The sequence below is a fragment of the Hyperoodon ampullatus genome (genome assembly GCF_949752795.1).
Source record: "Hyperoodon ampullatus genome assembly, chromosome: 13".
Classification (NCBI taxonomy): Eukaryota; Metazoa; Chordata; class Mammalia; order Artiodactyla; family Ziphiidae; genus Hyperoodon; species Hyperoodon ampullatus.
Genome location: NC_136926.1, coordinates 25,815,754 through 25,831,764, shown reverse-complemented (window position 1 = coordinate 25,831,764; position 16,011 = coordinate 25,815,754). Strand labels below are relative to the sequence as shown.

The following is a 16,011-nucleotide window of genomic DNA, read 5'->3' as shown; positions in this document are numbered from 1 at the left end:
CCGGGACTTCGGGGAATGGGCTCACAGCCAAAAGTGTTCCGCCAGCGCCTTGCGCCGCGATCACCATAGCAACCAGAGCCTCGCGGGAGACTCCGGGACGCGGCCCGAGCGCCAGTGATCACCATGGCAACAAGGGCGGGGCCTGGTGGGCGGGCCAGGGCGGGGCTGACCGTGGAGAGACTTGCGCACCTGGCCTCCCTGATGTCACCATGGCTGGGGAGGGGTGGTGGTTCAAACGTGGAGGGAATTATGTGAAGTGTTTAAGTACTTATTTTCATAATATAGCAAATGTGATCTTTTTCTTGTTATGTAAATATTTCGTGTTTTTCTTGTTATCTGGTAGGGAGGGAGCTCCAAGATCCCTTGACTTCCTTCCGTCACATCCAGTGTCTGATCTATCAGTAAATCCTGTAGCTTCTACCCTGAAAATTTGTCCAGTATCTTCTCTCTCCCTCCTACTTCCTCTGATCACACCATGGTCCCAACCATCATCATCTTCTCTCCCCTTAACTGGTCTCCCTGCTTCCACCCTTGCTTCTATCCTATTCCCAGTTCAGCAGCCCCCAGGGATCCCTTGTTAAAACACAGATCAGATCATGTCAGTCCTCAGCTCCAAACCCTCCAATGCCTCCTCATCGCTCTTAGATGAATAAAGTCTTTACAATAGCCCAAGAGGCCCCATGTGATTTGCCCCATTTATTCTCTTAGCTCATCTCCTACTGCTTCCCCCTCCCCCACCCCACCCCCATCCCACACATGCTCCACTGGCCTCCTTGCTATTCCTCCAACACGCCAGGCACCGGGGTGCTTGCATCAGCTGTCTCCTAGGCCTGGAAGGCTCTGTCCCCAGATAGCCACATTGCTCAGATGTCACCTCTAGATGAGGCATCCTATTTACAACTGCCGCATCCTTCCAACCCCTTATTCTGCTCTATTTCTCCCAGGCACTTAGTATTTTCTAACACATTATATAACTTGCTGTTTATGTTGACTGTATGTCTCCCTCCACTGAGCGCAATGAGAGCAGGGGTTCTTGTGTATAGTCCACCCCATTTATTGCATCAGCGAAACAGTGCCTGCACATAAGCAGGCATGGAGTGAATGTTAAATGAGTGAACAAATATTACATTTACAAAAAGAAGGTGAACACTGTTTGAAGTATGCTGCCATTACATTAAAAGGTAAGTGAATTGTATTTACTCGTATAAATTTAGTTTATCAATGGAAAGATTCCAGTGGTTGCCATAGATAAGGATGATCCGTTGGCTGGGGACCAAGGAGGGAGGGAGACATTATACTTTCATACTTTTTGGATTTTCTTCTATGTGCATATATCAGCTATTCGGTAAATAATTCAAATGAAAATAAACATTTTGGAACAGAGAGAATAAAATAATATCTCCCATCTCGGCCCTTCTGGGTTAGCCCTGATGTATTTCCGTGTGCTTCATACCTTTCCCATAGACACCTCCTCCTCTCTGCAATCATGGCATAAGAAAAGGCTCTTGCTGTAGCACTGGCATTTGATCGCCCTGCAGTGACAAGGAATGGACACGCCTTCCATTTCCTGACCTTCATCTGCATAGTTCTGAACCTAATGATGCCTGAATATCATATGCCTTGGCTTCTAGAGCTCACACTACAACATTAATTTCCATAATTAATGGCTGTTTAAAGGCTGACCTGAGTCACTGAGCTTCTGTGAGCTAGTTTCTCTTTGCAGAGAGAGGCATGTGGGGCTAGATGGCTTCCAGAGGCATTTGTGAGATGGTAACCACAGAAATGAGATGGTAGCTTTGGAGAGGAGGACCGTGTATGGGACAAGGGAAGGGGATGCAGACACTGATAATGTTCTAATGGTGAATTCACAGGTGCTTATTATATTTTTATGTCTCACAAATTAACATATATGCTACATAGAATGTTATGTGTGTGTTTGCAAAAATAATAAAAAGGAGATTGAAAAACAGAAAATTGAAGGACGATTTTACAAAAAGACTCTCTGTAACCAAATCCTGAGAGATCTGGAATTCCCAACTTTGAGAATCTACTTGATTCAGCTTCCTGATTTCACAGGCAAGGAAATGAAGGCTCACACATTCCAAAGGATTTGCTTCATGAATTAGAACTAGATTTGGAACCCAGATTTCCTAAATCCCAGCCCAATGCTCTCCACACCACCTTCGTAAAAAAGCTAGGATGCTCTAGGTTAGACAGACCCTTCACGACTTGGTCCTTTGAAGGACAGCAGTAGGGGCAGACATCCACATCACAAAATGGGGTCCATGGCACACAGATCAAAGTCAGTTACCTTCGTTTCAGAGTTAAATGTGCTGGAGGCCGATGCCTGGTGTCTTTGTTAGTGAGTTTCACTGCTAAGGGCTCAGGCCTCAGGGTGAGCTTCCCTGAGTTGCTCAACTTCCTCCTCAGTTTACTCTGGTGTAAAATGGACCTGACTATGTACTTCAAGGGTTTGTTGTGAGGATCACACAAGATGGTGAAAGTGCTTTGATTATGAAGCTTGACTCAAATCCATTAACCATTCACTTCTACACTTACTGAAAGGCCTCCTGGTATATTCCTGGCACTGGGGAGGCAAGGAACCAGGACCGAAGTGGCCTCCACCCTCAGGGAAGTCTGTTGGGGGAAACAGACAAGCAAAGCAAGTAGAGAATAAGAAGAGGGAAGTGTGCCAGTGGGGTAATTAAGCTATAGGATCACTCGCTAATTTGGAGTTGGGGAGAAGGTCAGCTTCCTGGTGGAAGAGTACACCAAGTTGTGTCCTGAAGAACAAAGAAGTGGATAGTGTTACAAGCAGCCCAGCTGCAGGAAAGAGTTAGCCATTTGGGGGATTAAGAAAGAATCCAGCATGTGTGGAGGAGGCCATCACCCAGAGCCTCGAGCGGTAGGCTAGGAGTCTGGACTCTGTCCTGAGACCAGTGGGGAGCCCTGGGAGGGTTTGGTGTATGTGGTGGCTGGCTCTGGCTTGCTTTCAAGAACAACTGCTCTGGCCAGCAGTGCACTGAGTCCACTGCAGGGGCTGACCTGTGTCGTCACCAGCCAGTCAGCCTGCCGAGGAAGGAGCCTGGACCAGGGCTAAGCAGTCCTGGGATCAGGCCTGAGTGATTCAGCAGAAGCTACTGAACCTCTTTGAGGTTCCTGTCCGTAAAATGGAGAATGTTATCACCTCACAGGTTTACTCTGAGGATTAACAGCGTGCCAAGTGCCCAGTACAGAGAAAGGCACACATAGACACTTCCCTTCTGCACTACGAACAAAGCTGAGTTGCCTTTGTTCCCCACAGTAACCCTGTAAAATATCACCACCCCCACTTTACTGCCGGCCCTGGCCTGGGGATGTTCGCGCCTGCGCGGTGGGCGCCGAGTGTGCAAGAACTGCGTGGCTGACGCCGCTCGGGGTCGCCTGGCAACCGGGTCGCCTGGCAATGGGCGTTCGCTACAGAACATTGCGCGCTGAAGCAGGTGAGTCTGAGGCGGCCGACAGGGGCCAGGCGCCAGGGGTCCCCAGACCCACCGAGTCTTGGTCAACAGGCCCCGCGCTCTCCCACCCCAAGGCAGCCCATACCCCTTAGATGAGGGTAGGCCCCTGTCCCTGGCACCCACCGTTTCCTGAGAGGGGAGACCTGATCCCAAACGGCTGGGCCCCCTTCCAGCCCGGCCCCCTCTCCTCCTTCCCTAGTCACCAGTTGCCCGGAATCAGAGTCCGGCTCACCTCTCTTAGTGGAGTCGATTCCCACAGGCTGGGGTTTGTCACTGCCACTAAACGCGGTCACAACCACCATCAGCTTAATAATAACTCAGCCAAAGTATCTGGAGCCCTGGTGAGCCAGGCTCAAGAGTCTCAGCGAATATGGCAGCTTGGCGGGGGTCGGGGGTTGGGGTGGGGGTGGGTGCTATTATCATCTCCCTTTTGAGCTGCAGAAAGACACAGAGGAAATAACTTGTTAAGGGCCACCCACTGGCTTGGGTCTGGAGCCCATTCTTAACTACTAAGCCACACTGCCTACAGTTGCTCAAAGTGTGTGTGTGATAAAAATAAATCACACTTTAACCTTATTTCCTTCTCTATGGATGTGCCGGAAGCATCCGACTGTGGGTCCCTGATGGGTGAATGTGCTATAGACCCAGATTTGAACATTGGTTCCTATCCTAGTTTGTGACCTCCACAGCTCGTTGTCCCTAAACCTCAGTTTCCTCCTTCATAAAATGTGGGTAATGGAAGTCCCCTCCTCCTGGGGTAGCTGAGTTGGATATTAGGTATTGCTGGCACAAGATAAGCACTGAATGGAGCTGATACAGTGTTTGCTTATTTGGCTTAGTTTGTGTTTTCAATGCCTTTGTCCCAAGGCCCAGCCTATAAAGTATCGGGAGAACTCTGCAGTTTGTAGTTTGGGCTGCCACTTGACTGTGAAGTTTGGGCTTCACTGTGGCCTTGAACAAATCCCTTCATTGCTCTCACTCTCAGTTTGCTCATCTGTAAAATGGAAGTAAAAATGCCAAATCACAGTAGCAATGTTGACAACTTTTGGGTTCTTTTAATTAGTGGTTTCTGCAGAGCTTCACTTTGAAAGCTACAGAGCCGCCCTGTGCAGGAGTGGGAGGCGTGGGAAGATGGCCCACGCCCAGATCTCCAAGTACCTGCCCCCTGACATCAACCCCACCCAGGCTGCCATTGCCTACGGCTGCCGGGCGCTGCCCAAGCTGAACGAAGAGCTGCAGTCGGAGGACCTGTTGACAAGGCAGAAAGCCCTCATGGCTCTGTATGACCTCATGCACGACCCCGAGCACGTCTATACAGCCATCCGCATAGGTGAGCGTGGCACAGCCCAAGTGACCACGACTGGGGTCTGGACAGACACAGAGCAGCTTGAGGTGGCCCCTTCACAGCATCCCTCCCAGCTGGTCAGTCCATCCTCAACTGGACACCACCAGTGGTCAGCCCCCTCTGCTATGACTCAACTCGGTGGCCACACATCCACCAAATAGGCCTTTATCTGTCTCATCCGCAAGGCTCACTGAAGATAGGCACTGGCCTTACTGAAACCACACATACACGGGGACCTGTGTCCACTGTGTCCCACTCTCTTAATTACCCACATAAGAGTTGAGTTGATTTTAGTGGCACGGTTACACCTGTCCCAGATCAGGCCCACGATGAGTGAACTGCCACCTCTCCCACCAGCCTTATCTGAAGGGCTAGTTTAATCCCAGAGATGGTGGCAGCGGTCCCAGTCTGGCCTCCTTCGCCGGGTGGAGCTTCAATAAAAAAGGTTGCTATTTAATGAGCCAACTCTGGGCCAGCACTGCCATACGTGCAGTGCCCGTGTTATCTTAGTCCTCGAAGCACTGGCCCTGGGAGGGAAGGAACCGCCTCAACCCACAGAGAAGAAAATGGAGGCTCAGAGAGAAGCAGTGTGAAGCTAGGGTTGCCCCATAAGTAAATAAGGCAAGATTTTTAGGTGCTCAGTCTGGCTTCCTGAGGTGTAACCCTTTCAAGGGTACACGACTAGTGGGTGACAAGGTTGGAATTTGACTTCCAGTCTCTCCAAATGCAAAGGGCATTTTCTGAACCCCGTGGAGGACTGGGAGGATGTGTGCAGAGATTCACGAGGGGGGTTGGATGACAGGGTCCTGGGGGATGAGCCTTTCTAGCACCCAGAGCCCCCGCCAGTGACTCTGAAACACTCCATCACCCACATGATGCCCTCACACTCCCAAACAGTAGAGCCCTGGTGCTCTCGTTCTGGACATCGGCTCACTTGTCGACTTCTAGGTTAGCTGGTTTCTGAGCTTAGTGAACGTTCAGAGGTTTTTCTGCCCGTAGGCTGCCTGGAGAGCCTGAAAGCTTTGCTGAAGGACACCAACGACCTGGTGCGCATCAGGACCACTGAGGTGCTCTGTATCATCGCCACCCACAACGTGGGCAGGTGGGCAGCTGCCTCTGGGTATCAATGTCACGCTTCGGAGCCGCACCCCTCCCCTGGGTGGCACACCCTTGAACGACCTTGAATGAGTTGCTTGCGGAGCAGGGAGTTAAATGAGTTCATGCACGTGAAGTGTCAGCCCTGTGGTGGCTTGGGTGGCCCCGGGCGCTCTCTCTCTGGTTCCCTCTCCCCACAGATGGGTGGTCTTTGGGAACTCACACACCCACTTGCTCAGGGCCACCTCCAGATGGCCGCCTCAACTCCTCGGTCCCCTCGACCCCCCAGCTCCCCGTTTCTTCTCTGGGTTCTGATGTCAGGTCCCTGGGAGGGGGGTGGCCAGCCCAATCCCTGCGCAGCCCTGGCCCAACAGGTCGCTATGAACTGGGTGCATGTGGGGAGGTGGTGACACAGTGAGCGCCCCAGTTCACAGGTGTTGCACCAAACAGGGCAGATGGGTGCCGGGGAGAACAGGGGAGTGGGCTCGAACCTGGCATCTGCAGGGCCGCCCTTTCCTGCTCTGACCTGGTAAAGCTCTTGGTCGAGTCTCACTGTTCTCATCTGAGACAGATCTGGCAAAGGGCTTTCTCTCATTCTTCCTGCTCCTTTTTCCTCTTTCTGGACCCGATTTGGGCATTAGGAGTAACCCCAGGGAGGGTGACGGAGGCTGAGAGGAGGGATGCTTGAAGCTTGGGGATTACAGGAAACTACGAGCCCAGTGACGGTGACCGTAGGTCTGTTTATCCTCATAGGAGGTGTGGGGGGTGGTTCCCGGCTGTAGCCACTTTAGCAGGGCGACTAGGTGCAGAAACCGTCACTGACTGAGGACCTGATGTGACTGGCACACTGTTCTCCAATGTCCCTCCCAGCACCACCACAAGGGGCGGGGAGGAGCCCGGAGCAGGCAGCCGGTGTGCCCAGGGTCCAGGACTCCAAGACCCAGCTCACTCCAGCACACCACGCTGGACAAAGGGCAGAAGTGACCGGGGCCGACTTCTGAAATCTGCCGGGCTCAATGGTCATCTCACCCCTCAAGCCCTGAGTGACTGCCCATGTTGAAACCTCCTGCCTTCCTGGACCCACACGAGGAGTGACGGGAAGCAGTTGAGCGTGGAAGCCAGGGGCCTGGTCTCTTGTCACCTTGGGGAGTTACAGCTTACAGAGCTGACTTACCAGCAGGGTGACTCGGAGTGGGCGCCTGGACGTGGAGTGAAGAGGCCCGGACACCTCACACCGGGGGTCAGGGAAGGCCCCTGAAACTTGGGGGTCCCACTGTGATTTCCTTCTCCCAGAACGACTCATACAGACCTCGCGGCAGAGCACAGTCAGGCACTTCCTGTGTGCTGGGCACTGGGCCAGGCCCCGCTCTGAGTTCTCATTTAGTTCTGACCCCAGCCTCGAGAGATGCAGCCTTGAAGCCCTCACCAGACGTGACTGGGCCCAGCAGTTAGTTGGTTAATCAGAAGGAATGGTTAAAAAGCCAGGATTGGAAGAAATTGTATCTTCCCTTCAAACAGTTCATCTTAACCCCAAACCCCTAAACCATTAGGCAGCCACCAATCCCTGTGTGCCTCTTCTTGGCTATGGGCCCACTGGATGGAGCTTCTCATCATCTTTTTTGCTTAAACCAGCACCTGTAACATCATGGAGCTTTGATTCTTTAAAGTAGAGCAAGCACTCAGACATTAATGAAGTAATCTGCATGCAAAACCCTTCTAGAATCTTTACATTCATCTCACTATTTTTTAAATAAATTTATTTATTTATTTTTGGCTGCATTGGGTCCTTGTTGCTGCGCGTGGGCTTTCTCTAGTTGTGGCGAGCGGGGGCTACTCTCCGTTGCAGTGCGCGGGCTTCTCATTGTGGTGGCTTCTCTTGTTGCGGAGCACGGGCTCTAGGTGTGCGGGCTTCAGTAGTTGTGGCACCTGGGCTTTGGTAGTTGTGGCTTGCGGGCTCTAGAGCGCAGGCTCAGTAGTTATGGCGCACAGGCTTAGTTGCTCCACGGCATGTGGGATCTTCCCAGACCAGGGCTTGAACCTGCATCCCCTGCATTGGCAGGCGGATTCTTAACCACTGTGCCACCAGGGAAGCCCTATTTATTTATTTTATTTTTTTAGACACTGACTTTGGAGTTTTCCCAAAACATTCACCTTTGTTTTCATAAGGAAATCAAAACAAAAACAAAAACCACCAACTCTCCTCCCATCGAATTGGCTTACCTGATATTCAGTGAATCTATATCATGATAACAAGAAGCTTAACAGGCCTACGTGGGTTTGGAGGCACGTGGCTGCCCTGGACAGTCCACAGGTGTGTGCCCGGCAGGTGGAGAGAAGTGGTCAGCTCAGCCCGGCTGCTCAGGGGAGGTCGGTTATGCGCTTCTGTTGCCTGGAGTCGTCCTCCACCACTCAGGCCGCACTGCTCTCACCTGATGTGAGGGCCACCCCCAGCCTGTGCCTTCTCTCCGGAGGCCGCAGGAATGCGGTCCCATCCAGCCGGCACGGGCTTAGGCTCCAGGGGGACGAGAGGGCAGGCAACCACCTCTAGGTTCTTATTGGATCCTCTCCTGGCACGTTCGTTGTGTCTAAATCCCACTTCTCTTCCCCAGAGATGGCTTTTTAGAGCATGACGTCATCCACGCCCTGTCCTTCCTGCTGAGCGACCCCCAATCAGCCTGCCGGGAGAACCTGCACCTGGCCTTCAAGCACCTGGCACAGCTGCCTGCAGGTAGGCTCACCGTGGGCGCTTCGGTGGCCCTTGGCCTCCTCTCCCAGTCAGGCGCCCGCCGTGCCGATTACAGTTTAGAGCTTATTTTTTAAAAAGCTATGCTTTTATTAAGGTACCATATACATGTTAAAAAGGCAGATATCATACGTGAATGCTTGATTAACTTGTACTAAGTGAACCTGCCACTTCCGGGCACCGCTACCCAGACGAAGAAATGTGCAGAGTATGGCCAGCACCTGCCCCTACCAGTCACCACCCCTCACCCAAACGTAAACAGGCTGATTTGTCTTCAGGTTATAAGACCATGAGTTAGTTTGTGCCTCTTTGAACTTTACATAAGTGGAAACATACAGTCTGTAGTATTTTGTTTCTAGCTTCTTCGTCCCTGTTGTGTGTTGTGTATTACTGATTTTTGCCGATTTGCTCTGCAGTGTGGTATGCACACTATATGAGGGTGCTACGGTTTGTTTATCCCCTCTGTTGCTGATGGCCGTTTGAACTGTTTCTAGTGTGTGGCAGCTGAGAATACAGTGGTCGCTAACATTCTTACAAATGTCTTTCGATGGACATGTGTATGCATTTCTTTTGAGATACGCCTTGGAGAGAATTGCTGGGCACAGGGCAACTTTATGTCCAGCTTTAGAAGGTACTACAAATGGCTTCCTAAAAGAGTTTTGCCAATTTACGCTCCCACCAGTAGCGTATGAGGGTCCCAGGCGTTCTGTATCCGCACCCACACTTGATTTTTTGGCTATGATGGTGGGTGTGTGCTTGCGTCTCACTTTGGTTTTCATTTGTATTTCCCTGGTGACAAGAGCCCTGTAAATGTCCTCTTGTGAGAAGCACCAGGGCACGTTTTTAAGGATGAAAGACCCCACTCCCTGGCTCACCGTCCCCTTCAGCTGACTGCTCCTGCTAATCTGATGCTGAGTCCAGGGTAATGGCCACCCGCTGACCGACCGCAGCTGGAGGGTTGAGATTCATGTCAGGTTGACACCCATCCTGTCACAAGACACAATGAGCATTTTTAAATGAGGGGCTCATTCCAAGAGGCAGGATATCAGGCCTTAAAGGGGGTGCCTTAAGGCCGACATGGGCCTTAAGATGTCCCGGGCCAGGAGTTGGACAGACCAGGTCCCTCTGCCGTCCCCTCGTTCCCCGTGTGCCCCTAGACAGGCTGCTTCCCCATCTGGGACATTGAGGCTGATGGGACTCCCTGCTCCAGAGGCCTGAAGTGAGGACCAGGCGGGAACACTCCCCAAATCAGGGCCCAGAGAGAAATGACTAAGGGAACAGGTGCAGAGAGGCAGGCTGAGCAGAGCCCTGGGAGCTGGGGTTGCTGCCCGGCCAGGACCATACCCTCCTCTAGCTGGGCTGGGCGGGGTGTGCCAGGCCGGACAGCAGAACCCCGGGTGGTCTTCTTAAAAGACCACCCTATTCCTGGCCCTATCCCATGTCACCTGGTGGGCCCTGCCCACATCTTCCTTGAACGCACCTTGGCTGGTTCTCCTGGGCGACCATGGTTGAGGGCCCCTGGGATATCGGGGCGTCTCCATAAAGGACCAGTTCTGGGGCTGAGCTCCATGGATGTCTCTGCTCACCACTCAGGAACATTCCTTCTCAGGGTGTGGAGAGAAGGGACTTGCCGTTCTCACTCAAGGCTCTTAAAATTATTGTGACCTGTGTAAGCATTCAGGGGAAGAGAGAGATGATGATAACGAACATCAGGAACCATCACCAGATTTGCTAAATCTTAACATTCAACCATATTTCATATTTGCTTGAGATTTTTGCTTAAAAAACATACAGCCCGGGCTTCCCTGGTGGCGCAGTGGTTGAGAGTCCGCCTGCCGATGCAGGGGACACGGGTTCATGCCCCGGTCTGGGAAGATCCCACATGCCGCGGAGCGGCTGGGCCCGTGAGCCATGGCCATTGAGCCTGCGCGTCCAGAGCCTGTGCTCCGCAACGGGAGAGGCCACAACAGTGAGAGGCCCATGTAACGCAAAAAAAAAAAAAAAAAAAAAAAAACATACAGCCCCCTGGGCTTCCCTGGTGGCGCAGTGGTTGAGAGTCCGCCTGCCGATGCAGGGGACACGGGTTCGTGCCCCGGTCCGGGAAGGTCCCACATGCCGCGGAGCGGCTGGGCCCGTGAGCCATGGCCGCTGAGCCTGCGCGTCCGGAGCCTGTGCTCCACAACGGGAGAGGCCACAACAGTGAGAGGCCCACGTACCGCAAAAAAAAAAAAAAAAAATACAGTCCCCTGTGAACCTTCCCCACCCAGCACCTTTTCTCCTGCCCTCTCTGGAGCCACCAATAGTGGGTGACTTCATCCCCAACACGTCTTTGTATTATTCCCTGGCGGTCCAGTGGTTAGGATTCTGCGCTTCCACTGAAGGGGGCATAGGTGTAATTATATATAGATCTTGCCTTGCATGTTTTAAAAACTCTCTAAATGGATTTTGCTGTATGTATCCCTTTGGTACTTGAAAAACCTAATGCTATCATTGGGAATGTACCCACGTGTGTCACGGGCTCCATTTCCTGATTATAACCCCAGCCTGCCCATCCCTTGTTTGAACGTGTGTACTTACATTCAGTGAACTTACTCCAGTCCGGTGGACCTGCATGAGCTGGTTTTCCCCAGGGCTTCCCCAGAGAAGGGCGTCATGGGGCCGGAGAGCACAACTGCTTCCCAGCCGGGAGAGCCCGTCGTGCTCCCTCCGGCAGCCTGGCCGAGTGCTAAGCCGTGTAAATGTCGCTGTCCTATGGCTCTGCCATCCCCCAAGGCTGGGAAGGGGCGTCTTCTCTCTGCCTAGCACCGCCTCCATCTCCTCTCCTGCCGGGGGCCTCCCAGGAGCCTGAGCCCATTCTGCTGAGTTGTTTTTTCCATTTCTCATTGATTTGAGGGAGTGCTTCGTTTATCCGAGATTCTAACACTTTGCTGGTCACACATATTGCAAATATCACTTCCCAGGCTATCTGCGTGGCTTTTCTCTGTTTGTTTATTCATTGGTCCAGCAGTTTTTCATTTGAATAGTAGTGAGTTTCATCAGTCTTTTCCTTTGTGACTTTTTTCTTTTTTTTTTTGGTGTTGTTTAAGAGAATTTGGTGCTAAGAGCTCATGGAGGTATCCTGCCATATTTTCTTCTAAAAGTGAAAGAATTTTGCTTTTCACACTCAGTCCGAGAAGGTACCTGGACCAGCCCAACACTGTCTTAATTTCAAAAGCTCTAGGTATTCTGGGTTCTGGTGGACAGGCTGGAATCCGCAAGCACTAGGCTCACCATGGGGAGCAGGGGGGTGTAGTTTGCACTTTATCGCAGGATTTATCACAGGATTTATCACAGGATTTCCTGGGTGCTGCTCTTCGTCCGTGCCCAGAGGGAGGCCTGGGACACTCTGGGGAGGGGTAGGTAGCAGTGGGTGGGGTGGGGGTGGGTAGCTGGAGGGAGGGAGGGGGACATGAAGTGTGGTAGGTGCCCCAGGAGGACCATCTGAGGGGGCCCTGAGCGCAGCAGCTCCTGGGTTGGCCCGTGTAGCCGTGTCCTGGGGGTGTCCTCGCTGGGCCTGTGAGTGGGGGCCTGGGTGGGTGAGGGCATCTACTTCTGGGGCTGTGCTCTTACCAGCGTGGGGCCTTGGGCACTAGCGAAGCCCATCGGGAGCAACAGGTCACAGGGGGCCGGCGGCTCTTCTGGGATGGTCTGCATGCAGGGCGCAGCAGCTCTCGTGCTGGTGGTCATGGGTCTGGGTTCTCTATCCACGGCCACGACCGGAAGGACCCTCTGCACCTGGCGGAGTGCTGGGCACGTGTCTGGCACTCAACAAATACTGGTGGTTTAGCAGTTTCTGTGCAGGATTTTAAAGGACTATTTGTCGGCTGTTTTCCTGCTGCACTTCACGCCCATGTGTTGGGGTATCTGTGGGGACAAGACCTTTCCTGGGCCCTGGCGCCCGGCCAGGTCCAGCTGGCTGCGTGGTTTCCCAAAGTGGCCAGCAGGGGGCGCCGCAGGACCGGCCACCGCCCAGCAGGGCTGCTCCAGCTCTCAGGCCTGGGCCTGCTTGTCAGGAGAGGAGAAACCGGGATCGTGGGGCAAACGCCAGGCACCCTGTCTTCCAGGCCCTGAGTGACCGGCCGCCAGGGATGCTGGAGGAACCCGTCTCCTCCCTGTGTGGACACAGCATCCTGTAGGAGAGGGCTCCAGGCTGACACCCAGGATTCCTTTGTAACTGGACTTGGGGGCCCCCTGGAAGTGTCCCCAACTCTTCGGGCCCTCTGATGGTGGTCTCAGGCCCTGCCTGGCACACATAGTGCTGGGCGCTGAGAGCCGCCGGCCCACCTTTAGGGCAGCTCCACTGTCCTGCTGTCCTGCTGTCCCGCCCCATTCATGTGCAGCTGGGCTGTGGGCAGAGGCAGGTGCCCTCCCTGCCCAGAGGAGGGAGCCAGGGCTGGGCGGGGAGGTGGCGGGGGCATTCCTGGCATCCCGCCATCACCACTGGGGGCTGGAGAGAGATGGGGGCACTGCGTCCATGGGAGCACAGGGTGAGGGGTGGACATCCTCAGCCTGACAGCCCTTGGCGGACAGCAGACCCCCCTCCCCACCCAGACTTAGCAAAGCACGAGGCCCCCCCAGTGGTGACCCTGCCCCTCTGGCAAGGGGACCCTCTTCCCTCAGGGCCGTCCTCCACCAACTCCAGCCCCCTCTCCCCGTCCCCTCTGCTGGGCCTGGGCTTGCAGCTAACGCCGTGTCTGTGGACCTCTGGATGCAGCTTAGCACGTGCCTCCCCCGTGCCAGGCACTGCTCAGGCAGCAGCAGGGGAAGGGGGCGGGTCAGACGGTGCAAACACCCCTTCCCGCCTCACCCTGGCCTGGGCGCTCTTCCACGGCCTGGGGTGCTGGGCCCCAAGGGGATGATGGGTCTTGGGCCGTGAGGATGGGGACGGTCCTGTCAGCAGAGGGATCAGCTGGTGAGAGGAAGAACCGGAGCAGATAAAGACTGTGGGGGAGGCGGGGAGGGGACCACTGTCCCAGGGAAGCCTCCTCCCCTCCTTGAACACATCTGGGCAAGAGGCAGAATCCTTCCATTTCCCTCTCACTGTGTATTTTTAGTTAAAGATGCTCACGCTGAGATTACTGCTCTTTTCACAGTTGGCATTAAAGTGCAAAATAAGTCTCAAAGATCTTAAGTCACAGGTTATTTCTTATATAAAATCCCCCTTGGGTTTTTGCTGTTTGGTGATGTAGGAAGGCGTGAAGGGGACCCCGCGTGGGCTCAGGGGTGGGGGGAACAAGAGCCAGGTCTGTGTGTCTGAGTGCTGTGTACCTGCACATGTGTGTGTCTGTCTGTATCCCTTCCTTGGGGCTTCATGTCCGGTCCTGGGTTTGAGGAGGCGACACGGGGTAGCTCTGTGCCCCCGTGGGCTCCTGCCCTGGCCGTCCAGGTGCAGAGCTGGGTGAGGACCCAGGTCTCGGACCCAGGTGTCGGGAGGCACCAGGCCCCTCTGCTCCTCCCGGGGAGGATGGCTCCACTGCTCCCTGACCTTGACCTTGGGCATCTTTCCTCATCTGTAAAATGGGTCACCACTGACACCCCCGCCGCAGGGATGAGCGTGAAATAAGATAGTCTGTAAGGAGCCCGGTGCAGTGTGCACAAACTTCCTTGACTAGTGTTTTCCATCCCTTGGCCCCCTAACCACACTGGCGAGTCAGCCAACGGTGGGCCGGCGGGGCCCCTCCTCCAAACACCCTGCAGGCTCGCTGTTCATGCCGGGGGCTGTCAGCACCCTCCAGGCCCACTAGGCATCTCTTCCACTCTGTGGGGATGATTCTGACCCTAGTGGAGGTGTCTTTAGGGTGGGGGAGAGTCCAGGTGATGGTGCAGCCTGGGCTGGTGCCATCGTTACCCCCAAACCTCAGCCCCTTGGGACACACAGGCCTGGCAGATCTCCCTCTTGCAGCGTCTTTCTACTCTTGGGGTTGTTTGTTCTTGACATTCACTTCAAAATGGTTTTTCCTAAACATGTGGAGGGAGGGGGGAGAGAAAAAGGAACCTCAGCACGGACGGTGTCCCCGCCACCCTCCTGCATGCCGTCCACGCACACAGCACTCGGGACGAGGCTCGGCTCATTCAGGATATTTTATTTTCGTAAAGTAGACAATCTCGGACTTTCGTGCGATCACCAGCTCCTCTTTCCCTCTCGACATCCCTTAAAGTCCTTGGCTGTGACTCCTCACACCAACCTCGGGCTCAGGGTACCAAAGGCCGAGAGGAGATTTGGCAAGGGCTCTGGCGGCGCCTTCGTGTTTGCACACGGCCCTCAGCCAAGGTAATCCACGTGGCGGTGGCGGTGGCAGTGCCGTGGGCCCTGGGCAGGAAGGGCCTCCCTCAGGCTGCGAGGCGGCCGAGCCTTCACAGGAGTCGAGGCTGCCCTCTGGCCTCCCTTTCCTCCACTTGCAGAAAAGCCACAGGTAATTTACTCTTTAAATACCAAGACATTTAGCTATTGTTCGTTCGCTCCTGGGTGAAGGACCTTCTTTAAATACATCACATTTATTTTCTGAAAGAAAAACGAAGCGGAAACTGCACCAGTAACAAGAGGACGCTGCACGGGCTTATGTACAACTCGGCGCCGAGGCTGCTGCCAGGCGCAGAGGGACAGACTCGTCCAGGTAACAATTTTACACTCAGCAAAGCCAGACACAAGAAGGACCACCCGAAAAAAAAAATAGGTTTTGAAAATCTGCATTTAAAAAAGAATACTCAACTGCATTGGAAATTTTCTGTATTTCTGCGAAACACCACGAGATTTGGCCAAAAAAAAAAAAAGAAAAGAAAAAGGATGTCAGAGGAGAAAAACCAGGTTTCGGTTTATAAAACGTCCGACTCGTAGAAGAAAAGCTGGCGCCCAGCTGGCTTGGTCTGAGACAAGTTGCGCCACGCGTATCACCATGTGGAGTTTTGCTGCATATTCTGAAGCGGTTTAAAAAGAGCTGTGAGTGGCTGGAGGGCTGGTCAGTGCTGTCGCAGGCCTGGTGCCCGGTCCCAGCGCGCACGTGGGGCGGCGTGGCCCCTGCACTGGGTCTCCTCCCAGGGAGTCGGCCGCCCCTCCCTGTGGTCCCTCGGACCCCCATGCAGAGTGGAGCCACGTCGGGAAGGCAGGGTTATGTGGCAGGAGGGGCTCGGGGTGGACTTGGTGACAGCTCCTCAAGTCTTCACAGGACCTCAGCCACGCGGGGAGCCTGCTGTCTGCAGAGCGTGCGCGTGTGTGCGTGTGTGTATGCGCAAGTGTGTCTACTTACCTAGCGATCTATCCGTACATATTCATGTTTGCGGAAACGTGGGGG

The 16,011-nt window shown here is 54.0% G+C and overlaps 1 protein-coding gene across 1 annotated transcript in view; it reads left to right on the top strand.

Moving 5' to 3' along the window:
* Positions 1 to 4,631: 4,631 nt before the first annotated feature.
* RSPH14 (radial spoke head 14 homolog) overlaps positions 4,632 to 16,011 on the top strand; it is a gene marked incomplete at both ends in the record, with an annotated part of 61,432 nt that continues 50,052 nt past the window's right edge. The window contains 3 exons of the mRNA XM_079718088.1: positions 4,632 to 4,830; positions 5,845 to 5,947; positions 8,550 to 8,668. Of these exons, the coding sequence (XP_079574214.1) occupies positions 4,632 to 4,830; positions 5,845 to 5,947; positions 8,550 to 8,668 (421 nt within the window). The remainder of the gene's footprint in view (positions 4,831 to 5,844; positions 5,948 to 8,549; positions 8,669 to 16,011) is intronic.